We start from the raw sequence: 27,267 nt of genomic DNA, 5'->3' as shown, positions 1-27,267 counted from the left end.
TAAAAAAATCATAGGATGTGGAAAACCCACACAATTATATGGTGATATTGTGAAATATTTTAATCTTTTAATTTCTTAATTTTCAATTTTTAGTGTCTTAAAAAGGAGGTTAAAAAAAGCCTCAGCAGTCAAAGGTAATTGCCATGGAAGAAGGGTAAAATTAATTTAACCCACTTTGTGTCATTTTCACAACTGCAGCACCTTTCCCCGGATTCTATATAGAGAGCCTAAAGATCAGTGCTGAAATTGGTGCAGATTCTATAACAATGCGTGTAATTTAACAAGCTTAACAAGCTAATGAGCACTGATAACAGCACTTAATAAGCAATAATGAGCACTACTTGGCACTGATTATAAATTAAGGTGCACAACTCGCCAAGTGTATTCTGTAACGAAGTACGTCAAACTTCTAACAAGCGCAGGCAAAAAGGGGTGCGGTTATGGGTGGGGAAATGGGCATTTCATGGGTGTTCTAAAATTTATGCACCTAGTTATAGACTCATATTTGGGAAAGCAAAATAAGACAGCGCCAAACCCGTAAGAGAAAAACTACACTGGCTCCCACTAAGAGAACGAATTGCGCTCAAAGTTTGCACCCTGGTCCACAAAATCGTTCACGGGGATGCCCCAACCTATATGTCAGACCTTATAGACTTACCTACTAGGAATGCAAAAAGATCATCACACACATCCCTCAATCTCCATTATCCTAACTGTAAAGGGCTAAAATATAAATCCACATACGCGACTAGTTTCTCATACATCAGCACGCAGCTATGGAACGCACTACTGAAGGCCATAAAAACAACGCAAGACATAACCATCTTCCGAAGGCTACTGAAAACAGATCTTTTCAAGAAGGCATACCATAAACATCCATCTTAAATACTAAATAATAACACTGTACATGATCTATACAAAACCGAACTCTTATCACATGACTGATTAACCTCTTTGATATTAATGATCAAGCAATATCACTTTAAACCTTATGTTGAATAGGGTCTCTCTATAGTCAATGACCTAATGTATGTTACAATCCAATTTATTACTCAGGAACCTTCATGCAATACCATAATTTATTCTTCTTTACCATGTATGTATGCAGATGGTATATATATATATATATACCATGATCTGTTCCATATATGTTATGTTCCATGTATGTTATCATGTATATATGCACCTTAACGCAATACCATTTGTCATTCTGTTACCCGGAAATGGCAACCGCCATTACGGCAAATGTAAGCCACATTGAGCCTGCAAATTGGTGGGAAAATGTGGGATACAAATGCTACAAATAAAAAAAAATATGGCTTAGTGTGCCTAAATCTAAACACAGGGATTTACACCGAGTTCTCGTTGGTGTAAATGGATACAGATAGATTTAGGCGCTGAAATATAAACTAAGTGTATTTATAACTGGCATATAAATCTAACCCGATTACAGAATATGCTTAGTTGGCACTGATTTCAGCACTGATTTTTTTAGGCGCCATATATAGAATCTCCTCCCTTATAACTAAGACCAAAAACCTCCAAATAATTTTGAATTTTAATATGAAACATCTTCAATATCACTCTTCATTGTCACCAGCTTGGCTTAAATGCCCCTGCAATATTCAAATCAGCATTCGTAAATTTCTTGAAACATTTCTGCTTTTGAAAATATACTTCCTTCACACAGCAATGAAAAGAAGCACTTTGCTTAAACTCCCCGTATTGTACCTCTTTAATCTCCCTACTCATTGTCCTTTCAAAGCCCTCTGCCCACCTTCTTTCTCCAAACCTTCCGTATTCCTTTTTCCTTCCCACCCAGGCAATTACTTTCTCTTGTCTGGTGACAAAATTAGACTGTGCATTTAAGTGTTGTCTTTATTTTAGACCACAGTACCTGAAAGCCCGTGAGGAAGAATATTTAAAGGAAAATAACAAGCAATCTAATGAAGCAATTGGGTGTTTCTCTCACTAGAGATACCTGGTATCTCTCTTTGAATGAAAGGTTTACTAAAGTATGTTGAAACAATTGCAGATCCCCAGGATGGCATGATCAATGATAATCTCTGCCCATGGGGAGCTAAAACTAATATGAAATAAACAAATAAATAAACAAGACAACTTCATTTATAAGTAATGTTTTGTTTTCCAGCTGTAGGAGCGCATCTGTTGTAGCTATGGTTGAGTAGCATGCATGGAAAATTAGTGTCTAAATTGAGTGTCTATTAGATATGCATATGAAGGAATCAGTAGAAGGTGTATCTGGATTTTCAGAAGGCGTTTGACAAAGTGCCGCACGAAAGACTCCTGAAGAAATTGCAGAGTCATGGAATCGGAGGTAGGGTATTATTATGGATTAAGAACTGGTTGAAAGATAGGAAGCAGAGAGTAGGATTGCGTGGCCAGTATTCTCAGTGGAGGAGGGTAGTTAGTGGGGTCCCGCAGGGGTCTGTGCTGGGTCCGTTGCTTTTTAATGTATTTATAAATGACCTAGAGATGGGAATAACTAGTCAGGTAATTAAATTCGCCGATGACACAAAATTATTCAGGGTCGTCAAGTCGCAGGAGGAATGTGAACGATTACAGGAGGACCTTGCGAGACTGGGAGAATGGGCGTGCAAGTGGCAGATGAAGTTCAATGTTGACAAGTGCAAAGTGATGCATGTGGGTAAGAGGAACCCAAATTATAGCTACGTCTTGCAAGGTTCCGCGTTAGGAGTTACGGATCAAGAAAGGGGATCTGGGTGTCGTCGTCGATGATACGCTGAAACCTTCTGCTCAGTGTGCTGCTGCGGCTAGGAAAGCAAATAGAATGTTGGGTGTTATTAGGAAGGGTATGGAGTCCAGGTGTGCGGATGTTATAATGCCGTTGTATCGCTCCATGGTGCGACCGCACCTGGAGTATTGTGTTCAGTACTGGTCTCCGTATCTCAAAAAAGATATAGTAGAATTGGAAAAGGTACAGCGAAGGGCGACGAAAATGATAGTGGGGATGGGACGACTTTCCTATGAAGAGAGGCTGAGAAGGCTAGGGCTTTTCAGCTTGGAGAAGAGACGGCTGAGGGGAGATATGATAGAAGTGTATAAAATAATGAGTGGAATGGATCGGGTGGATGTGAAGCGACTGTTCACGCTATCCAAAAATAATAGGACTAGAGGGCATGAGTTGAAGCTACAGTGTGGTAAATTTAAAACGAATCGGAGAAAATTTTTCTTCACCCAACGTGTAATTAGACTCTGGAATTCGTTGCCGGAGAACGTGGTACGGGCGGTTAGCTTGACGGAGTTTAAAAAGGGGTTTGTTGAATAAAAGCATAAAAATGTTGAATAAAAGCATAAAAAAATTGGAGTGGAATGCTTCAAAAAAAACATGCAGAGCTAGCTGTTTCAACACTAAAATCTCCTGGGACATGATGGGGCCCACATTAGCCAGAGGCAGGCTCCAGAAAGTCTGTGGGATAGAAGGTAGGGGGGTAATAGAAAGCAGATGTTCTGCACATGATTAACAGTTTGTGGTATTCAGAGACTTGCACAGGGATGTTGTATAGTCAGATGCCAAAGAAAGCTATATAAGACCAATGAGAGATCTGTGCCTTTAAGCATTCTCTGACTGCTTTGTCTGAACATGCTTCCTGCATACCTCATAAAAGGTATGCAGTACAATTGTAAATAAACTTTTATATATTAATACGAACTTCGTCTAGTCTTTTCTTCAAAGTGGCGAGCCAGCCAGGAGTAGGCCGCAAACGGAAAAGAGAAGGCGAGACGAAGAACAAATTAAGTGTGTGTTGTTAATGAAGTTTTTTACAGGATTTTGAGAGAGCAAGCGTTGTTTAAGCCTAATTTCTGTGCTCCACTGATGTGGGATTGATCAAACTGCTGAACTGGACATATAGGCTACGACTCCTGGGCTTGCTAAAGAGAAATAAGAAGACGCTTGAGTAAGCTTACATTGTGGACTTAGGTATATTTGTTTAGCTTTGTAGTTTTCTGTTTTGTATATTTTCTTTGTTTAAGTGCATTAGTATATTTTTGTAGATTGTGGCTCTATAGGAGAAATTGTAATAGTCAGAATAAAATGAAAGGGAAAGGGGCAGATAAGAAAGAACAGCCTCCTGTATATGCTATGTATTTAGATTTAGATAGTTCAAAAAAATGCTCCCCTTTGCAGCATGTCATAGAATTATTCCCATTAGAAAAAAAACAGATTGAAAAAATACATGAGAAATGGTATGATGCAAAGATTCTTTTTTGAGCTGGTCTCAGTATGGATCGTTTGAAAAAATACAGCAAGAGCGGGAAAAGCAACCTTTTGTTCAGCCTGAAGGTTGAGGAATGTCATCTGTTTTTGATTTCTCGGTGTCTGGCTGTTGCTAAGCTAGGTTAGACAGGTCAGGAAGAACTGAAATTTTTTTTGTTCCTTTTAAAAGATTGTTTTAGATTAGATTTAAATAAGTTTGATTTTGTCTTATAAGGTGATCTCTGTTTATTTTAAAATATGTGTTATTTTGTTTCTAGTTCTCTATGTGGAATGTCTTTGCAATTTAACTTTGTTTGATCCTTTTTTAAGTGAGATTCCTGCAGTGTTAAGAGATCATCTGGTTTGAATTAGTCACAGTCCTAGAAATTCTGTGTGTAGGGCTAGGTGAAAGAGATGATTTAAAATCTTTAATAACATCTGAACAATATGATTTGTCAGCAATTTGGTCACTATGCCTCAGAATGTTATCAGAATGCAGGAATGCCCCAAGTACAAATGCAGACGCAGCAAGGATTGATGCCACAAGTAATAGGGATGCCTGTGAGTGCCCCGCAGACTGCAATACAGCAGCCAGCGACGCAATCACAGGGACCAGGGGCTGCAGTACAGAGACAGGGTACTGTAAATGCTTTTCCAACTTGGCAGAATACTCCAGACCAATGCTATTGACTGGAAGCAGACCAGTGTCAGGAGGAGGGAATGATTTTCAGGTTAGACACAAGGGAACCCTTTATTACATTGACAATTGGCAAATATGGAACTCCTGTGAGATTTTTGATAGATACAGGGGCGAGTACCTCTGTGTTGTGTGCAAAACCACTGGGAGTTAAGCTTTCAAATCAGTATAGAACAACAGTGGGATTTACGGGGATAGAACAAAGAAAAAGGCTAACAGAACCCACTCTGGTGCGCTTGGAATGCCAACCGCACGGTTCAAGGGAGGCTGTGGTACCCTTTTTAGTGGCACCTGATTGCCCAGTAAATTTGTGTGGTAGAGACTTATTGTCTCAATTAGGATTGTGTTTAGATTTTGGAAATAAAGAAATACCAAGTTTGCTCACCATGGTTCAACAGTTGAATAATGAAAATAAAGTAAGGGTTATGGAAGAATTACCGCAACATATTTGGAGTACAAGTGATTCACCATATGGACTAGCCATAAATGCAAAACCCCATAAGATAGAATTAATAGAAGGGGCAAAGGGGCCGAAGCAAGACCCTTACCCCATACGACCTAAATTAGTATCCAAAACCCTGGAGCACATTGATAAATTATTGAAATGTGGTATTATTGAACCTTCAGTATCCCCGTACAATACCCCATTGTTTCCTGTCCCAAAAGGGGAAAACAATGTAAGGATAGTACATGATTTAAGAGAGCTAAATGAGGTTACAAAAAATCAATTTCCGATTTGTGCAAATCCTGCTACACTTTTGCACACTCAGAATATATATGCATATAAAACTGTTATTGACTTGTCTAATGCATTCTTTTCAATACCTCTTCATCCAGAGTCTAGGGATTTGACGTCATTTATAGTACAGAATGAGGCATACAGGTGGACTAGGATGCCTCAAGGCTTTACTGATAGTCCATCGGTATTCTCAAAACAACTGATGATGGATTTAAAGGATTTCAGGAGTCAATTGCCTGACACGGTGTCATTGTTTGTCTATGTAGATGATATTCTACTGTCTGCTGAGACTGAAGCAGAATGCCTAGATTGGACTACAAAATTATTTGTGTTATTAGGAGAGTTAGGATATAAATGTAACAGGGAAAAATGTGTTATAGCTCAGTCTACTGTCACCTTTTTAGGACAAAATGTTTCAGCAGAACATAAGGTAATTATACCAGAAGTTATATCTATTTTAAATGAAACTCCGGTACCGCAAACAGTTACCCAGTTACGTGCTGTTTTGGGAATGTTAAATTACTGCAGACAATGGATACCAAACTATACACAAAAAGTAATGAGACTGTATAAACATTTGAAACTGCCCGCAGCTACACCAAAGAATACACTCATTGTATTGGAAGAGCAGGATAAGATAATATTGGCTAAGATTGTGAGGGATTTGTTATCTCCAGGACCGTTAGCAGTAATATAACATTAACTAAAGAACAGAGAAATAAGATAGATCTGCTTTTTCCTGTTGATCAAGAGATTGAGATTGATACTATAGAAATCCCTACATTTCACTGTCTTACTTTTGAACCCTTATCAGATGGATTAATATGGTTTACAGATGGAGCTTGTGAAAGGACTGTTGCAGGCTTTGCCTGCGTGCAGGTGGATGAGAATCTAAGAAAGATAATGCAAGTACAATATAAAACCCCTCCTGACCATACTGCACAGCATGCTGAACTTTTAGCCGTTATTACGGCCTTACAACACACTGATATGACTCAAAATGTCACTATATATACTGATAGTGGTTACGTTGCAAGTTCACTACAGTATCATATATTAAAATGGCAGCGTAGGGGGATGATAACCAGTGCAGGTAAAAATTTACAACATTACACATATTGGAAATTGCTGTTTGAAATTTTGGCAAGAAGGGAACGTGAAGGTAGAAAAACTGCAGTTGTGTGGACCCCGGCCCACACTGAAAAGCCAACCTTTGAGGCACTAGGTAATGCAATGGCTGATGCAGCAGCAACGGAGGTGGTTAAGCAAAGTGAAAAGATTTTGTATAATACTAGACAGACACAGGAAGGGCCACTTACGAATGTAGATAAGATTGAAATGTGGCAGCCAGAGGGACAGGAAAGTGAAAAATGGTTGAAGAGAGGATGTATGAAATTGGGAAGTGAATGGTTTAATGCAGAAGAAGGATTACCTTGTATGCCAATGAGCCAGGCGATTAAGGTATTGGCTGGTTGGCATGCAACCATGCATTGGAATAAGGAAACAATGAGACAACAGTTTGAACAAAGGTTTTGGACCTTAAAAATTGATAACTTGATTCAACAGGTTGTGCAGAATTGCATGGTATGTAATATTAACATACCTAAACGAGGTCCTAAAATATCGCCTGGGACACTTCCAATACCAGAAGGCCCAGCAAAAGAATGGTATATCGATTTCACTGATATGATTGTTCCAGTGCAGGGAAAAAGGTATTTGTTAGTTTGGGTGGATGCTTTTTCAAGGTGGGTAGAAGCATTTCCATGTAAAAGGGAGACAGCACATGAAGTGGTACAATGCCTGGTAACTCATATTATGCCAAGACATGGGTGTCCATCTAGAATAATTTCTGATAACGGGACACATTTTAATAACAGTGTTTTGAAAGAAATGGCAACGATTATGGGTTTAACACACAGAAAAGTATCAGTGTATCGCCCCACCTCCAATGGTTTGGTGGAACGCTACAATGGTATTTTAAAAACTAAATTGAGAGTATTACTGAAGGCTTTAAACAAGGAAACAGCAGGTAAACCATATACCTGGCTTGATTTGTTACCATTAGCTTTGATGGTTATAAGGGCCCAACCTAATGGGCGTACTAAATTGACCCCATTCCAAATTCAGACAGGACGTCATTTCTTCCCGATGCAGACAGCAAGTACTGATAGCACAGCTCAGTACTGGCAAAAGCTACAACCTATGTTAAACCTGACAAGTGATATGATCCGAACAAATGTAGCATCACAGGCAGGAACTACTAATGATGTTTGTGCTTTTAAAGTAGGTGATCTAGTACTGCGAAAGAACTTTACACATAAAACATGGAAAGATCCTGTGTATGTAGGGCCTTTTGCTATCACGGCCCTTACTCAGACCGCTGCCTGTCTGGAAGGTCATACTTCTTGGATACATTTAGCAGATATTCGACGAATTAATAACATTGAAATGGACAAAGAATAAACAAACATCATGTCCCTAAACATGATGGTATTGGACTGTTGTTGTTTGTTAATGGACAATGAACACATATGATAATAGACTTGTTACAGTGGCCAAGATGTTGAATTTGACTGATTGTATCATATGTGCCCACTGACTGACATCATCCTTGTCCTTGCCAACTATGATATATGGGACTACAATGATAAAATCATGTCTGTTATCCCAATAATACCTGTGTAAGAGATGATGAAAACCTTCATTGGACAAATGAGACTATTTATAAGCAAGCCTTGCTTATGGACAAGTACCCACAGACATCATGTTGGTGTCTGATTAATAGTATGACAACTGAACACATTCCCCCGATAAGTGCACTTACACGCAGAATGTTGTAACAACTGATTCAATGAATGTTATGCTTTTAATTTGTGTAATTTTTAATGCCACATCAGCTAATGAAAAGTAAGAATGAATGACAGTGTACTTCCCTTTGATGAAGCTCACTGTCCTATAAATTATATACCTCAAGAGATATAAATTTTGTACCCTAGTACAATTGAATCTGTTTAATGCAGTGTAACATGTGTATTAGCATGTTTGCAAAGATGTGCCAGGATGTTTTTAAAATTAACAATGATAACTGAAATTCAGAATAAATAGAACTTTAATATGTCAGCCAAAAATATTGAAAAAGCGTGCAGAAACTGAATGCCACAAACAAGGGGGGAGGAGATTTAGAAAGGAGGTAAGAAAACAGACTGGAGCTGAAACAGATGTGTTGAGGCCTGGAATATCAGTCCTCAAAGGGAGGATGTTGAATAAAAGCATAAAAATGTTGAATAAAAGCATAAAAAAATTGGAGTGGAATGCTTCAAAAAAACATGCAGAGCTAGCTGTTTCAACACTAAAATCTCCTGGGACATGATGGGGCCCACATTAGCCAGAGGCAGGCTCCAGAAAGTCTGTGGGATAGAAGGTAGGGGGGTAATAGAAAGCAGATGTTCTGCACATGATTAACAGTTTGTGGTATTCAGAGACTTGCACAGGGATGTTGTATAGTCAGATGCCAAAGAAAGCTATATAAGACCAATGAGAGATCTGTGCCTTTAAGCATTCTCTGACTGCTTTGTCTGAACATGCTTCCTGCATACCTCATAAAAGGTATGCAGTACAATTGTAAATAAACTTTTTATATATTAAATACGAACTTCGTCTAGTCTTTTCCTCAGGTTAGATAGATTCCTAAAGGACAAGTCCATAGACCGCTATTAAATGGACTTGGAAAAATTCCGCATTTTTAGGTATAACTTGTCTGGAATGTTTTTACGTTTGGGGAGCGTGCCAGGTGCCCTTGACCTGGATTGGCCACTGTCGGTGACAGGATGCTGGGCTAGATGGACCTTTGGTCTTTCCCAGTATGGCACTACTTATGTACTTATGTACTTATGTGATATCACGCCAGAGAGTGGTTGATTGGAAAAGTATAGTGACATCTAGTGGTAGTATAGTAAATTGCAAGTACCACATACATTCCTGCTATCTGGGATTTTGGATGTAGCTCCCACCTTTTTTCAGTTGTAGATCAAGATGAGTTACATTCAGGTACAGTAGGCATTTCTTTGTCTCCAGAGGGCTTACGCTCTAAAGGGGTAATTGTATAATTTTTGGGCACCAAGGCGTCTACTTTTCTTTATAGAATACTACCTGTGCATATGGGCTTAGGCAAAAGCACTTATGTTTCTGTTTCTGTTTATTTCACACAAGGTGACATCATCTGTCTTCACCACTCTACCACCTATGCGCTTGCTTGATTGTAACTGCTCTCCGATGATGGATTTACTACTGTGCTCATTTCTATCTCTCTTTGTCCTCTTTGTAAGCACTTTCCTAGTATTCTTGCTGCTACTTGCTTCTGTTTATGGCTCCTGATCCAGCACAAAGTGATGTCATCTCCAGAAATGTACTTCACCATTCTACCACCTAGGCGCTTGTGCCACAGGCATGCGCCGAAAGAGTGCTCTCCCATCTCTCCTCAACTCTTCTAGGCTTGTAATCATGAGTTTCGAACTGCTCCATCTAGCTAAATGCAACTGTTTTGGCAGACTTATTTTGTCTGCCACCAATTGTTCCTGGACCCTTTTCAAGATCCTTGACCATCTCTCCCCCTCCATTATAGTTGCTCCTATCTGTGACCCTACTATCCTATCTCTGTCTTTTCTTGCAGATGTCTAGCAATTCAAGACACTCTCCCTGCGTCAATCTCTTCTGTCCTGCTCCCCGAACTCATCATCATTCCTCACCTCCCCAGTCCAATATCTTCCTTCTCCCTATCTCTCTCATCTCTACAAAGGCCTCTTTTCATCTCCCCGTGCAAGCTTCTCTTTGCTGCACCCTTCAATCACTCAATCGTTCCTCCTCTCCTCTGGACCCCTTGCCTACCCACCTAGTCAAACACTTCTCTTCCTCGTTCTGTCTATTCCTTCTTTCATAGTAGTCTCTCTCAAGGCATTGTACCACATGCCTGGAAGCATGTTCTCATCAATCCATTTCTGAAATCTCATCTCTACCCCTTGGTCCCTTCTAATTTTTGCTCAATTTCCAACCTCCCTTTCTTTTCAACGATTCTATAGAAACTTGTCCTCTACCAGTTAGACTCTTTTCTTGAAAACACTCATGCCCTTAATCCCTTTCAAGCTGGTTTCTGTCACGGTTATATCACTGAGTCTCTTCTCCTGACCCCCACTTGACCAACAGCAGTTTGTCATTCTGGTCTCCCTGGATCTCTCCTTTGCCTTTGACCTCGTAGATCACCCACTCCTTCTCTGCAGGTGAGATCTCTGGTCTCGTACAGTCTTGGTTCTCAAGATATCTTTCAAACTGTAACTTTAAGCTTGCACACCAGGGTTCTCTCTCACCAGATTTCCTGAATGCTGCTCGAAGTTTTGGGAGGTTCTTCAAAGTTGGGGAATGGTGCTGCAGAAGAAACTTCCATCTCTCAACTGTGCACCAATCCCCATATTACAAAATAGTAAAGATCATTTTAAACAGAACATTACTTCCTGCTTCAGACTGAGGTCAGCTTAAATTTCTGTGATTTACTCAAGGTCACACAGGGAGCAGTGGGATTTTCAGGCATGCTGCTCTGGGCTCTAAGACATAGTAATACTTTCCCCTTAATGAAGGTACCATACATCTGATGGTATTAACCTTAGAAGATGAATAAGCACAACTATCACAGTATAACTTGTTTATACTTACCCAAAAAGCTACCCTACAGATAAAATGTCCCCAAAGTCAAAAGTGTTTCATTCTTCATCCTGACATCAGGTAGCCTTCCACCTCTGAGCTTTCAGATTTACTGCATGTACATTAGAAACTTGCTATGTGTAACATTTGATCATATCATTGACTTCCAGATTGAGAAAAATGTATCTTACCCATTAGAAAATGGATATGTCCAGTTTCCACTGTCAAGTTGACATTTGGGGCCATTATGTATTGCAACTGCTGATATGATGAAGCAGTATCCAGCACCCACAAAGCCAACAGCAGCAAATATTATAGAAGAAAACATCTGGAGAGAAAAGAGACAAAGGCATTAGCGATTAGCTTGCCTATCTGGAAAGGACTTATTTCATTTTAATTTAGAGTCCTAGAAGTGCATCTCCTAAATGAAAAGTGCACATTGTTACGCGAACAGTAGAGGATGATGTCAGAGTGCATGTTGCAGGTAAACAAAGGAAAAAACAAAAGAACGGAAGATATCAAAAAGACCAGACTCAAAGATATGAAAAGCCAAATTTATTGCACAAGACCCTACACGGTCCGTGTTTCGGCCAAAGAGGCCTTCCTCAGGGGTCTATGAATTGACTTATACAAATGTTCATATATTCATCCAAAGGTTCATTCAAATTCGGACAAATCTGTTTAGAGGTCCAGCACAGAGGTCAGACCTGGCTGAAATGCGGCACCCCGACACTGTAGACAACCTTTGGATGAATATATGAACATTTGTATAAGTCAATTCATAGACCCCTGAGGAAGGCCTCTTTGGCCGAAACACGGACCGTGTAGGGTCTTGTGCAATAAATTTGGCTTTTCATATCTTTGAGTCTGGTCTTTTTGATATCTTCCGTTCTTTTGTTTTTTCTGTTGTTTTTTACGGGAGAATTGGACTCTTTTTGTTGCTTGCAGGTAAACAAAGGAAAGTCAGCATCACAAGATTGTACCATCACATGTTCTGCAAATACTAAAAAGGAGCCTAATTTGATCTTATGGATACCAAAAAAACTATATAGATATCCTAGCTATCTGTTGCTCTATGTATATCTACCTATTTATGGGGTCCTTTTACTAAGCTGTGGTAAAAAGTGGCCCTAAGGGGAGATGCATAAAACTTTCTGGGCCAACAACGTGAGATTTTGACCGGTTCAACTGATTTAGCGAGCATGGAAACCAGCCATGAATGCAAAAAAGGGCTCTGCAGCCATTTTACTGTTTGCAGCAGACACCGGGAATCGTAAGCTAATATGTGCAGAGCAGCCACACTTAATGATTGACTGTTCTGCGCATGTGCAGCTTACCGACTGGCTTGTTCCCTACTGAGCTGCTTGCTGTTTTTGCAAGCAGCTCATTTGCATGCGATTTCCTTCCTTCATGGCTCCCTATTTCAGAATCCTTCAGCTTTAACAGGGATTGAAAAGGTACAGGTTTCTTGCAGGGAGTTGAATGCATCTCCCCCTTACTGCACCCCTATGCAGATTTTTCCAGAAAATGGACAATTTCCTATTTTTTTTCTATTAATGGCTATGTGCTAATGTTGCCATTAGCACATGGCCATTAAAAAGAATTAACGCAGGAGCACTTACCAACACCTATTTTGTAGGCAGTAAGGACTCAAGTGGTAATCCTGCATTAACCATTTAGCACACGGCAATGCAGACATGCTAACTGACGAGTGCAGGAACACCTAATCTCTGCCCCCCATCTACAAAAAATAAAAAAAGATTTTTTAGCACGCAGGTAGCACGTTCAAACTTGGAACTTACTGCAGGATGTCTGAACGTGTCCCGCTATAGGCCATTTTAAGCTGCGCTAAGCGCGCTAGTGCTTTCTTTAGCTTAGTAAAAGGATCCCTGTCAACCTGTGTGTCCATAGGTATACTTTTAGTAAACCAATTTCAGAACTGTTTTTGAAAGTTTAATATAATTAGGGAAAATCTAATTGGCACTAATTTGTAAAAGGAAGGAGGAAATGGGACTTGATATACCGCCTTTCTGAAGTTTTTGCAACTACATTCAAAGCAGTTTACATATATTCAGGTACTTATTTTGTACCAGGGGCAATGGAGGGTTAAGTGACTTGCCCAGAGTCACAAGGAGCTGCAGTGGGAATCAAACCCAGTTCCCCAGGATCAAAGTCCACTGCACTAACCACTAGGCTACTCCTCCACTAGCAACATTCTATGTAGAAGCCTGCCCTTGCAGATCAGCAATGCGACCGCGCAGGCTTCTGTTTCTTTGAGTCTGACGCCCTGCACGTATGTGCAGGACGTCAGACTCACAGAAACAGAAGCCTGCGTATGTGCAGGACGTCAGACTCACAGAAACAGAAGCCTGCGCGGCTGCGTTGCTGATCTGCAAGGGCAGGCTTCTACATGGAATGTTGCTAGTGGAATAGCAACATTCCATGTAGAATCTCAAATAGTAGCAACAGAATCTCAATAGTAGCAACATTCCATCTAGAATCTCCAATAGTAGCAACATTCCACGTAGAATCTCAAATAGGGAAAGGGAAATGGGACTTGATATACCGCCTTTCTGAGGTTTTTGCAACTACATTCAAAGCGGTTTACATATATTCAGGTACTTATTTTGTACCAGGGGCAATGGAGGGTTAAGTGACTTGCCCAGAGTCACAGTTACATATGTAACTGCCCTTAGTCAAGATTGTACAACGTGTGCATGCAAAATCTGCAGTGCACAACTGCAAGGGGGTGTGGACCTGAGAGTGCCGTGGATGGGTCAGGGGTGCCGCACCTAATTGAATGTAGTTAGGAGTGAACATTTACATCAGCCATTGAGGTAGTGTGTTTGCTCCTAAATTTAGGCCCATAACTGCAAATATACTTTAGAATTGTATTACATGTGTGATTGCCGATATAGAATTCACGCTATGCACACGTGATCCCGGTGTTTAACTTCAAGCAACCTGTACAGAATTATCCCTTTTGTCTTCTTGCTTTGAATTTACAGTTGTGTTCCACTCTAGACTTGATCTGAAACTGACAGAGAGAGCTTAGTTCTGCCAGGATCTGTCTGGCTTTTCTCTGGAAAGCTGTGACAGTTAGTTGATCTGGTTTAGGTCAGGAGATCTGGATGAGTAGCCAGGAATTAGCTAAGAAGTCACTGGATAGTGGATATGGACTCCAAGCTGTTCATCCTCCGCTGTAAATCATTTGAGTAATACTTGGCTTGCTGGCTTTCCTGTGTTTCTGTGGGATTTCCATCTGCTGTATTTGGAGAGACAGAGAGAGAGCAGGACTTTGGGAGCTGACTATGGAATCAAGAACATTTTCAGCTCCCCAATGCAGGATTAAAAACTCTGCACCTGGCGACATTTGGAAAGCTACTTCCCCAGGAGAAGAAGGGCGAGGTATAACCGCTTTTACAGAGAATGAAAACCACTGAATTATTCCTGGTTTATTTTCACAGACGGATGGAAGCGAGTTTGCCTGGACATTTTGATCCCGCCGTGCTGTCTGTGGTATCTAGGCCAGTAGCCCAATTCGCTGAGCCAGGAGATATTGGAGTTCAGTGTTTTTGAAATCTCATGTTCCATAATATTCTTTCTCTGTCTCTGTACATATAAATTTCTCCTCCTGCTAATGTGTCTCTTTAAGAATGACACACAGCACATATTGGGCTGCCATTTGGAACTGTTTACTACCTGAACTTTGCAGAAGTCTAAGTAACTGAATACTGTGGCTTTTGTATATATTAAAACAAGTTTCTAACAAATATGAGGTGTTTTGTTTGCACACTACTTTTGGTGAATAGAGAAGAACATGAATTGTGCTAAATATCGATTATTTTGGGGGGTTGGTTTTGTTTACTTATGATAGTGATTTAGTACATAAGTAATGCCACACTGGGAAAAGACCAAGGGTTCATCGAGCCCAGCATCCTGTCCACGACAGCGGCCAACCCAGGCCAAGGGCACCTGGCAAGCTTCCCAAACGTACAAACATTCTATACATGTTATTCCTGGAATTGTGGATTTTTCCCAAGTCCATTTAGTAGCGGTTTATGGACTTGTCCTTTAGGAAACCGTCTAACCCCTTTTTAAACTCTGCCAAGCTAACCGCTTGGGTAAATGCATATTAAGCTGTTGTATATTATTGCTACATTTATATGTAATATTTAAATATTGATTATACTCATTGGCATATTTAGTTTCGATCAGTGGAATATGTATTAAGTTTGAATTGAGTAGCTGTTGTGATATTGATCTATATTTTTAAGTGGATTTAGTTAAAGTTGGTTAACTTACATGATTGCCACTTTTGATTATGTTTAATGATATTTGAAAAGCTGCATCTTCAGGGGACAAAGGGTAGGGCTTTGCTGTAATTTTGGCTGTGCACAAGGAAAGGAGTGTACAGTGTATAGCTGCTTGTACAGAGAATGAAAACACTAAGGGGGCCCTTTAATTATTTATTTATTTATTAGGATTTATTCATCGTCTTTTTGAAGGCATTCACTCAAAGGCGGTGTACAGTAAGAATAGATCAAACATGAGAAATAGACAATTACAGCAGTAAAAATATTCAAAAACAATACTAAGTATGACATGGTATACTATTCATAATTGAAAATCAAGAACCCAGCCTCACACCAGCTGCGTAGAAGTAATGCTTGCCACTCACACTGCTTTCAAATTTTCATATAACCACATATGTTGATGGAGAAAAAAAGTCAGTTTAGCCACCCAACCAGCCTGAACTTGCAGACTATAAGGTTTGAGCTCGGCTTGCCATCATATGGCTTAGAAAAAACTCCATCACACTCACACATCACCCTAAATGCAATGTTTGTCATCCAAATTACTAAATTTTCATAACAGGGTATGTGTGTCTCAATATCAATCCAGACAGTATGTGTCTATAATTTTTTAGATCAATTATTTGCTATCTCTTTTATATAATAGATTTCATCTACCAAATGACCATTATATTTCCAGCCCCGGTGTACTCAGATACCACTTAGCTTTAAATCCAATTGCTGTAGTGTTCTGTTCCCTTTAGTATCACCGGCTGTTCAACCCTATTTACAATGTCAACACAATACGTAATAGAACATTATAAGTGATATTAAGCTGTGTAGGCGCGTACGTACGTCCTATACGTGTCAATTTTGAACTACCACGCAGCTACCGCGTGGCCTGGGCGGTAATTTCATTTTTTATGCGCATCCACTAAGGGTGCTGGAAACGACAGTGCAGTGCACGGCATGCTGAAAACAGAAGAGGAAGCAAGTGTGAGACCAGTGTGGGACAGATAAACGCTTCAGCTGGCGGGGGACCCCCACCAGCAAAGGTACCTTGGGGCGGGGTGGCGGGGGGGGGGGGGTCGGAAGCGGTGGGGGAGGGGTGGTGGCTGGGGGAGGCGGGCTAAAATGTGCCCCCATACTTTGGGCTCTGGACGCCCCCCTCCCACCGAGGTCTGGCTACGCCCCTGGTCATAACATTGAGCATTAGGGACTTCTGTAGGAGGATTGTGTCTGGTGCATGCGCTGAAGAGTTGTGTGATTGTATCACTTTCCTGTCAACATTTGCAGTTCCTTTCCTTTTTCTTTATGTTTTAGTTACGCACACCACCCTGCTCTGCCCTGGCAGCTAAAGTGGTTTAGAAAATCCAATCAAATATAACTAGAAGTATAACTTAACTTACCGCAAATCTCTCTCCACAGCTTTTATTGCCACAGCATCCGCAGCAATCATTATTCTTGAGACCCAGGAACACCAGAGCAGGAAAGACCATCTTTTGGAGGGGGGGGGGGGGGGGGAAAGAAAAAAGAAGATTTGTAATGATAAGTGATCCAAAATCAGACTGTAGGATAATTCAGGGCTGGTGCAAGGGGCAAACTTTCAGTCATACAGCACCCCCTTCAATTAATTTTCAGCTCCTTACTTCCCGTCCACTGAGATCTTGAGAAGCTAACTCAAAAATTAAGATCACCACAACACCATCCCTCCCAGAACAATCCCATAAAAATCAGGGCTGGCTCAACCATTAGGCAGAACCAGGCAGTTGCCTAGGGCAGCAGCTTCTGGAGGGTGAAAAATAGTAGATCCTGATGTGATACCAAATAAGTGAAAGAAATGACAGGAGGTATTTTTACCAGCAGGGAAGGGAGTAGTTTCAAATAGTCCATTTACCCAGATTATTCTGAGAAGGGTAGTATTGGGGAGATCATGATGGCTCAGGGTTGGGGGAGCCGGCCACAGACCTGGTGTAAATACTTGCACGAAAATGCCAGAAATAAATGCGTAACTTGTAAATTACATGTTTAAGTATGGATCCTGCCTATGCCCCACCCAGATTCTGCTCCTGTACTTTATGGGCTAGATTCTAAAAATGGCACCTAAAAAAATCCATGCACCTAGTCGTATTCTATCAAGTACGCCTAAATTTAGGCGTACTTTGTAGAATAAGCCTAAATTTCCATGTGGATTATAGAATATGCCGAGTGCCCATCTGTGCAACGAAATTTAGTTGCAGGCAGTTAAGCCAAGTAAAACATGGTGTAAATCCTGATGCCTAAATTAGGCGCAGATTGGGTGCATTATAGAACCATGCGCATAGATTTGAGAAACGACCATGACCCACCCATTCCATGCCACCTTTTCAACTATGCAACTGCATCATGTTGCAGAAAATGCTTAGACAGTTTTGCACGTAAATTCAAATTAATGCCAATTATTGTCAATAATTGCTTGTTAAGTGGCAATTATTGGCGCTGATTGGCTTGTTTAATTAAATTGCGCATACAAATCCGGGGATATGAATACATTTAGGCAGAATTAAGGTGTGTACATATGTATGTGCACAGATACGAGCATATATGCCTTTATTGTAAACATTTACTCACATAATCAGCGCCTACCTTATAAAATTACCCCCATTACCCTCTCCATGATTTTCAGTGGTACTAATTCCCAGATTCTATACAGGTCACCCAAAGTTGGGGGCCTAAATTTAGGTGCAGATCTCAGATCTGTGCACAAGCTAATTAGTTACTGAGCCATTAACAATCAATAATTGTTGTTAATTGACAACAATTTGGAGTTAGGCACAATTTTATCAAATACTGTCATTTGCGTGTGCAGCTGTGAAAAATTAGGCACCTTAATAATTGTCCCAGGCATGTGCATCCTTATACACAATGCAGCAGCAGAAGTATTCAAATTTCAAAATGCCTTCATGTGCTTCTCCAACTGTTTTACAAAATTTTATAGCATATTTCCAACATTTTAATATTGTTCTTATAAGGATCATAAGAGTTCACAGCATCAACGTTGCTTTAACTAGATTTTCCAGAGCAACAATGTGCAAATCTTCATCAATCTATCACACTTACTTTTTAATTCAACTTTCAATTTAGTAATTCACCCTTCAATGTAGTAACTGGCTTTTTGTTAAATGTTATCAAATTTTGTAAATTTTACTTTAAAAGCAGTCCAAAAACGTTTAGCATTTACACCAGATTTTGCAAGGCTGGTGTCCAAAGTTAGGCATGAAATCTGTGTTAAACTAGCATTCTATAAAAGGCGCTCAGCACGGAGCGCCCTTTATAGAATACTAGTAAAAAAGGCCCGTTTCTGACACAAATGAAATGGGCGCTAGCAAGGTTTTCCTCGGAGTTTGTATGTTTGAGAGAGTGTGTGTGTGAGAGTGTGTGAGTGTGTGAGAGAGTGTGAGAGAGAGAGAATGAATGTGCGAGTGTGTGTGTGTGACAGAGAGAGAGTGAGACTGGGTGCGAGTGTGTCTGTGAGAGAGAGAGTGTGTGTGTGTGTGTGAGCATGAGAGCGTGTGCCAGGGTCCCCCCTCCCTCCCAGTTCCAGGGTCCCTCCTCCCTCCCGCCCTCTGAGTTCCAGGGTCGTCGTCCCTTCCCTCCCTCCCTCCAAGTTCCAGGGTTGTTGTCCCCCTTCCTGCCTCCGAGTTCCAGGGTCGTCCCCTCCCTGCCTCCCTCCGAGTTTCAGGGTCCCCTCCCTCCCCTGCATTCATCCATATGCAGGCAACGTCCTCTGTGCCCTGCCCCCTCCATCCATCCATGTGCAGCATCTCTCCCCTGCCTCCTCCACCTCCCTCCGAGTTCCAGGCCCCCCTCCCTCCCTCCCATTTCCAGGGTCCCCCTCCCTCTGTCCCTCCCTCCCAGTTCCAGGGTACCATGAAACTGGGAGGGAGGGGGGACGGAGAATGTTGGAGGATTGACGTCAGCAGGTGGTTACAATCCCAGTGACACACATTGGAACGTTTGAGGAGAACGTTGGAGGAGTGGTGTCAGCAGGTGGTTACGATCCCAGTGAGACACATTGGAATATTGGAGGAGAAAATTGTTATATTAGATTGGCTTAGTGCAGATCTTTGCATACAATGAAGGTAGGGCATACACATCTACCTCATGCATATTCATTTTGGGTATCCTGAAAACCTGACTAGCTGGGTACAGGCAGCGGCGTACCAAGGGCGTGGCAGTGGGGGCGGTCCGCCCCGGGTGCACACCGCTGGAGGGGTGCAGAGAGTGGCTATGCGCCTGTCGGCTCCGCTGGTTCCCTGCTCCCTCTGCCCCGTAACAGGTTACTTCCTGTTCTGGAGCAGAGGGAGCAGGGAGCCAGCGGAGCCGACAGGCGTGCGGCTGCTCTCTGCACCCCTCCAGCAGCATGCACCCGGGGGGGGGGGTGTCGTGCTGCACCCAGGGGGAGGGGTGTGCGCATCGGCAATCCGCCCTGGGTGGCAGCCGACCTAGGATCGTCACTGGGTACAGGGCTGTTGAGAGACAGAACTGGGCCCAGGGCAGGGCCGCCGCTGCCCCTCTACTCGGGCTGCCACCACCCCATCCCCTCAGGCTCCCACTGACCCTGCCCCCTTACCTTTCTGTGTCTGTTCCTCCCTTGGTCTATCACTCTCTTGCTCCTGTGAGCGGGAGCTGGATTATCTCGTTAATGCAATCACCCGGGTCCTGACACACAGGAGCAGGAGAGAGACAGATCAAAGGAGCAGAATCTTCTAGTGCCGGGTTCCACTTGGAAGCCGGGCCCGTGAAATCTTGCTCCCCACCTAGGGTTACCATATGGCTCCAGAAAAAGGAGGATGGATTGAGCCAGCCGGGATTTACTTCCATTGCTTTCAATGGAAGTAATTGAGCCAGCCGGGTTTTACTTCCATTGCTTTGGAAAGCAATGGAAGTAAAACCCGGCTGGCTCAATCCGTCCTCCTTTTTCTGGAGCCATATGGTAACCCTATCCCCACCCCCACCCCACTGCTCAATGGCCCCAGCTAGGTGTGTCCCAAGGACTGGGTTGAGAACCCCTGGGCTAGAGTGAGGGTATTTCTCCAATCTATACTGTTCAGTTAGCAACGATATTCCAGGTAGAGTAGTCAGATTGATGCAGGGTACAGAATGGTAGTGCCCCCCCAAGAAACAGAAAGGAAGACTGGGTGAGGGAAAGAGCTTTCTCTTGTCTAGCACTCTCTTTATGGAATAATATACCATAATATACCCAGGGACTTATGTGCAGAAATGAATTTAATGAAATTTAAGGATAAGCTTTAAATTTTTTTATCTTCAGCAGGCATTTGATTTTACTGATAAAAGAGGACATAGGGTATCTGTGATGTGAGGACAATATTTTTAATAACTGTTTTTAATAATTATTTTTAGGTGAATGAGTGCCTTGAGAGATTGAAGTCAGGTCTATCCTTTTAATATTCTGGAGTTCTTTTCTCTTAAAAAAAATTATTGTTAGTTTTGTAAACCGCTGTGATCTGTGTAAGCCAGGCAGCATATTGCATTTTATAATAAACATAAAAACTAGCCCCCTAATTTTATAAACTCGCATACACGATTTAATGCTTAGCATGAGAAGTTATAGAATACTAGCCGTTGAGCCCGTAAAAACAGGCTGGTATTGGGGTTTTCCTTCCCTCTCCCTCCCCCCTCCCCGCGAGGTCGCCACCGCTACCGTCCCCCCCTACCCCACCCCCACCCCCACCCCTACCCCTGGAGTTGCCGCCATCCCTCCACCCGGCCTGGACCTTCTCTCCGCTACTAAACTTACACATTCATTCGCCGGAACGCAGCACGCACATCAGCTGAGCTGCCGTCGGCCCTTCTCTACCTGTGTCCCGCCCTCCTGTGACGTAACGTCAGCGAGGGCGGGACACAGGCAGGGAAGGAAGGCCGACGGCGGTGGGAGCGGTATCAACCTCGGCGGCGCAGTTTTCCTCTCTGTCCCGCCCTCGACATCACGTATTGACGCGGGGGCGGGACAGAGAGGGAAGTCTCTACTGCGCATTTGCGAGTGAGTCGGTCACTCGCCGTTTATATGTTTGATTGTCAGTTGTGAGCAAATCTCAAAAGTGGAAGTAAGAGGACACCAAGATGATCCAATGTGGTGAAAAACACTGTGTTTATTGATTGCTGCATATGCAGACTTGATAAAAACAGGTAGGGTGTCTGGCACAACATATATATATATATATATTCACCCATCTTCCGAAAACTACTGAAAACAGATCTTTTCAAGATCTTAAATATTAAATAATAACATTATACACGATTTATACAAAACTGACCTTTTATCACATGACTGCTTAAACCCTTTCTATTATTGATCAAGCACTACCACTTTAAACCTTACGTCGAATAGGGACTTTCTAGAGCCGATGACCTAATGTATGTTACAATCCAATTTATTACTCAGGAACCTTCATGCAATACCATAATGTATTCTTCCTTACCATGTATGTATGCACATGGTATATATATATTCCATGATCTGTTCCATATATATCATGTTCCTTGTATGTTACCATGTATGTATACACCTAAACGAATTGCCATTTGTAATTCTGTTACCCGGGAACGGCAACCGCCATTACGGCAAATGTAAGCCACATTGAGCCTGCAAATTGGTGGGAAAATGTGGGATACAAATGCTACAAATAAATAAATAAATAAATATTCACCTTTATAGCATTGTGATTTTCAGCATTTATTTTTTTATTACTGTGATTTTCACTGTTTATTATTAGTATTATTAGTTATCCACTGCTGAATATTGGCAGATAGCTGGTTAAGCACTATTTAACCAGTCAGCAGCCGTTCTGGATGGTTAAGTAGCGCTGAATATCGGGCGAAGTGTTTTTCACCACGTCTTGGTGTCTCCTATTCCTTCCACTTTTGAGATTTGCATGCGCTGGTGTTGGAAGTTTTGATTTTCCCTTTGCTTTTTGGAATATTGACAGTTGCGTGCATAACTTAATTGTTAAATTAGCTGCTAATTGAGTTTACAAACAAATAATTGGCTATAATTAGTACTAATTGGTCCTAATTGGCACTAATTTGTAGTGTTTATTTCTTTATTTATTTGTAGCATTTGTATCCCACATTTTCCCACCAATTTGCAGGCTCAATGTGGCTTACATTTACCGCAATGGCGGTTGCCTTTCCGGGTAACAGAATTACAAATGGTATTGTATTAAGGTGCATACATACATGGTAAAGAAGAATACATTATGGTATTGCATATAGGTTCCTGAGTGATAGATTGGATTGTAACATTTGTTAGGTCATCAATTATAAAGGCATAAGAGTTAAAGTGTTAGTGCTTGTTCCTTAATAGTATTGAGGTTAGTCAGTCAATTGATAAGAGTTCGGTTTTGTTTAGTTCATGTTCAGTCTTATTATTTAGTGTTTAGGATGGATGTTTATGGTATGCCTTCTTGAACAGGTCAGTTTTCAGCAGTCTTCGGAAGATAGTTAGGTCTTGCGTTGTTTTTATGGCCTTCGGTAGTAATGTGCATAACTGCCCTTTAGTTAATATTCTATAAATTGAGGGGGTCTTTTACTAAAACTTAGCTTGAGTTATCTGCAGCAGGGCCTATAGGAATAAAATGGGCCCTGCTGCAGATAACTGAAGCTAAGTTTTAGTAACAGACCCCCTGAGTGCACCATATCCATACTGGCTGATATTCAGTGCTATTTAACTAGCCAGGAACGGCTCCGGGCTGGTTAAATAGCATTTAGCCAGCTAACCACTAATGTTCAACGGAATTATTTCTGTGGAATATTGGTGGTTAGCACATAGCAGCTAACCAGCTATCCGCAAATATTCCAGCGCTGGCTGGCTAAGTTTAGTGACTAAATCAGACTTCCTAAGTAGCAGTCCTATGTTTGGCCACTATAAACTTAACCGGCCAGTACTGAATAGTCACTTAGCCGGTTAAGTTTGAGCCAGCGGAAATAAACTTGAATATTCAATGTCAGTCAATGGAAACAACCCAGCACTGAATCTCCAGGGTCAGCATTGATTGCGGCACTTATATGGGCTGCATCCCGTGGTCTTGTGAGCAACTGCAAGAGGGCATGGATCTGGGAAGGGCATGGGCAGGTCAGGGGTGTATCTAGCACTTATGCATGCAGGTTAAAGAATGCTATCAGTTGTGCATCTAACTGACAGCAGTTAGGTGTGTGCGTTTACATCAGCCATTGAGATAGGCATTAGGTGTGTAACTACGGATTTATGCTAGTATTCTAGAATGGCAATTAAGCGATACAGAATTTTTACTCAGCGCATGTCATCCTGCCACCTAACTTTAGGCGAGCTACAGAGAATTACCCCCTTTGGGCTAGATTCTATACATCATGCCTAAAATATTGTCGCCGAAAAAAATAGACGCTACTTTATAGAATATGCCTAAAGTTTGTCACAGTTTATAGAATACGTCAAGCACTCATCTGTGTGGCTAAATTTAGTCATGGCAGTTATGCCAAATAAAGTTTGGTATAAATACTGACACTTAAATTAGGCGTGGACCAGGTGTATTCTATAACAACGCGCATAAATTTTAGAAATGCCTATGACCCACCCATTGCATGCCCATGGCCACACCAACTTTTCAGCTCTGTGCCTTAGAATTTATGATCATCACTTTACAGAATACGCTTAGACAGTTGCATGCATAAATTCTAATTAATGCCGATCAGTGTCAATAATTGCTTGTTAATTAGCAATTATTGGTGCTGATTGGCTTATTAGCTAATTAAATTGCATGCACAAATCCTGAATATGAGCAGATTTGTGTGTGCAACTTAAGTCATGCTATACAGAATCTGGGAGGTTTATGCATTCTTAAGGAATACATTCCTCCCCGTGAACTCCGCTCACTGGACAAATCTCTCTTGTCGTCCCCCTTCTCCTCTACTGCTAACTCCAGACTTCGTTCCTTTTCCCTCGCTGCACCTTATGCCTGGAATAGACTTCCTGAGCCTATACGTCTAGCTCCATCTCTACCTATTTTCAAATCTGTGCTAAAAAAACCCACCTTTTCACCACTGCTTTTGACTCCTAGCCACTACTCAATTTGCCCTCCCCTTGTTCCTTCTCACCCAGTACTTCCCTTGTCCTTGTTTTGTCTGTCTGTCTTATTTTTAGATTGTAAGCTCTTTTGAGCAGGGACTGTCTCTCTCTATGTTGGATGTTCAGCGCTGCGTGCATCTGGTAGCGCTATACAGATGTTAATAATAATAATAATGGGTGAATCTCTTTGACATAAAGACAGTTAATAATCCCAGTAAATAAATAAATAAATACATTTAGGCCAGCAAAAAGGTAGACATTACAGCCATTCATATAGCTGCTTATAGACTCACACATCCCAACAACATACACAATTCAATATGGAAAATGCTCTAGGCTATGACGCCATCATCGTTGCAGTTAAATTCTTGGTAAGAATGGGCATCTGGCGATATTAAGCTGTAATGTTTGCAAGATTTTTTTTAGCTTATTGAGTAACAATTTGATTTTTTTGCAGGACCTTCTCCTGAAGCAGGTTACGAAACATGGCTCATGTCGGGCAGTTGGTCCATCAAACTGAGATAAGTGCGTTATATTTATTATTCATCAAAGGATGATTAAATATATTTTTCGAAAAACAAAAAAATGTTGACGCTGCAAAATATTTAAACTTGTAGAAGTACCAGTAAAACGTATGAATTTTCAAAGGAACTACTTCTGTTATTTAGAACCAATGATGAGTATAAGTGAGTCATAAGTGGACGGCTTATGGGAAAAAATGTCGTCGCTGAGGTTCTTAGTGGTATTTTCTACATTGAATTTTGTATGATGTTTGGATTTGTGAGTCTATAAGAGATTACCCCCACCTTTGATATTGTCCCTCTGCTAAAGTAATTAGATTCACATAGTTGCTGGCAGTCAGCAGCATAATTGTGTATTCTGTGCTGCTGACTGTATATGTATCGACATTAAATATAAATGTTTTTTTTTTAAACAATGTGGCTGATACTTGAAAAAACCCTCTAGCTGCCAAGACTGAATATTGGACTCATACAATTTTTGAGAGAGTAAGTATTAATCACCACTGAGTGGCTAAAAGATATGAGAGAGGGAAGTTAGGGACAGGGGCTTTTCAGTAGCAAAGATGGAACATACAACAAGTAACATTGTAGCAATAAGATAAGGAAGTGTGCTACCTAGTTCAATATACAAGACCCTGTAAGATCTGTAAGAATGAAAACGGATACGGTTAGAGAGGGAAGATATGATTGCATTTTAATATATAACCATCATATATAGTAACACGGAGTTCCTCACAATGTTATCATCCTCGTGCAATTTAACAGTGAATTAATGACTGAATCTCATAAATGAAAAATCATCCACTCTTTTGAATGCATTTGGAAGGTTGCCCTATCAAATCTGGACCTTGCTCACTGATGTGTGTTTTTACAAAGTTAAAGTACACATTGCATGCCACACAAAATGCAGTCCTTCTGACACAGATGCAAGCCAAATAGAAATCTGACAGTATTCTTCCCTCCAGTATAAGTAGACATTTTCAGAAGGTAAACTGAGCCACGGGTCTCTGCCTGTTTCCTAAGCTGTGAAATGAAATATCATGTAATGAATTTTTGGCACTTTCCAGATAATAAGATCAGACTATGCAGAAGGTAAAGGATTACTATTATTCCAGCTATGTATTCAGTTTTTGATTTGTATGAATACAGTAGCAACTAAGCTATACGTTTAAGAAATATAGTTTGTAGATGCAATGCAAAAGGTTTCAAAAAATTAAATGCAAGAGCTACTCACCAACACACCAGATCCCAGGATGCCTCCAAAGTACCAGACCTCATTGGTGATATGTGAGTTGTCATCTGCAACCTGTCCCCCAGGGAAAAACAGCAAAATATTGGCCAGTGTGCACAGCACAGCCAGAGGGAGAAGAGAGATCCCCAGGCATTTCGCACAACCTCCAGAACACATGGCAATTTCCAAGAAAAAGCACAAGAAAACCAAGTCAATGGAAGATGTTCTTAGATGATATCAGGAGAGAAGCAAATGGAGTGACCTAGTTGATGGGGCTGAATTCAATCCTGTTTGGCTTTCAGAGGATTCGATGTAGAACCCTTCAGGCAGATCAGCAGCAAAGCTCCTTGCTCCTACAAGGATCTGGAGAAGATGAGGTCGATCTTAAGCACCTCTAAATGAGATTATATGCTGTACAACTTCTCCTTCTCCCATGACAACTAATAACCCCTGTTAATATTCTACTAGTGTGGACAAGACACTCTGGCTGGTATGTCTTTTACTGATAGATAAAAATACAATAACCCCTTCCCACTTTAGGGTTATCACTGTTTTACGACCTTTTCATTTCATCCACACCCTCATAAATAAAGTATGACGGAATTTAGAATTAGCTGGTATGGACTAGTTGCAGGTTACAACATGGTTCTTCTCATTGCCCTGTAGAGACATTTACCCAGATGTGTGGTATTTAAAAGGTGAAAGCAAGCAGAATGCTCTAGAAACATGCCACGTGAGTTAGTGAGCACC

The 27,267-nt window shown here is 41.2% G+C and overlaps 1 protein-coding gene across 1 annotated transcript in view; it reads right to left on the bottom strand.

The window, feature by feature from the left end:
* The window catches only part of TM4SF4 (transmembrane 4 L six family member 4), a 34,428-nt gene extending 7,432 nt beyond the window's left edge, over positions 1-26,996 (bottom strand). Inside the window, exons 1-3 of the mRNA XM_030217074.1 lie at positions 26,521-26,996; positions 17,072-17,161; positions 11,559-11,695 (exon numbers count right to left, since the gene is read on the bottom strand). Coding sequence (XP_030072934.1) covers positions 11,559-11,695; positions 17,072-17,161; positions 26,521-26,694 — 401 coding nt within the window. The 5' untranslated portion in view covers positions 26,695-26,996. The remainder of the gene's footprint in view (positions 1-11,558; positions 11,696-17,071; positions 17,162-26,520) is intronic.
* Between the last annotated feature and the right edge of the window lie 271 nt (positions 26,997-27,267).

This window comes from Microcaecilia unicolor, chromosome 10 (assembly GCF_901765095.1).
Source record: "Microcaecilia unicolor chromosome 10, aMicUni1.1, whole genome shotgun sequence".
NCBI lineage: Eukaryota > Metazoa > Chordata > Amphibia > Gymnophiona > Siphonopidae > Microcaecilia > Microcaecilia unicolor.
Note: the sequence above shows the minus strand (reverse complement) of the source record. Positions and strands in the feature narration are given on the sequence as shown.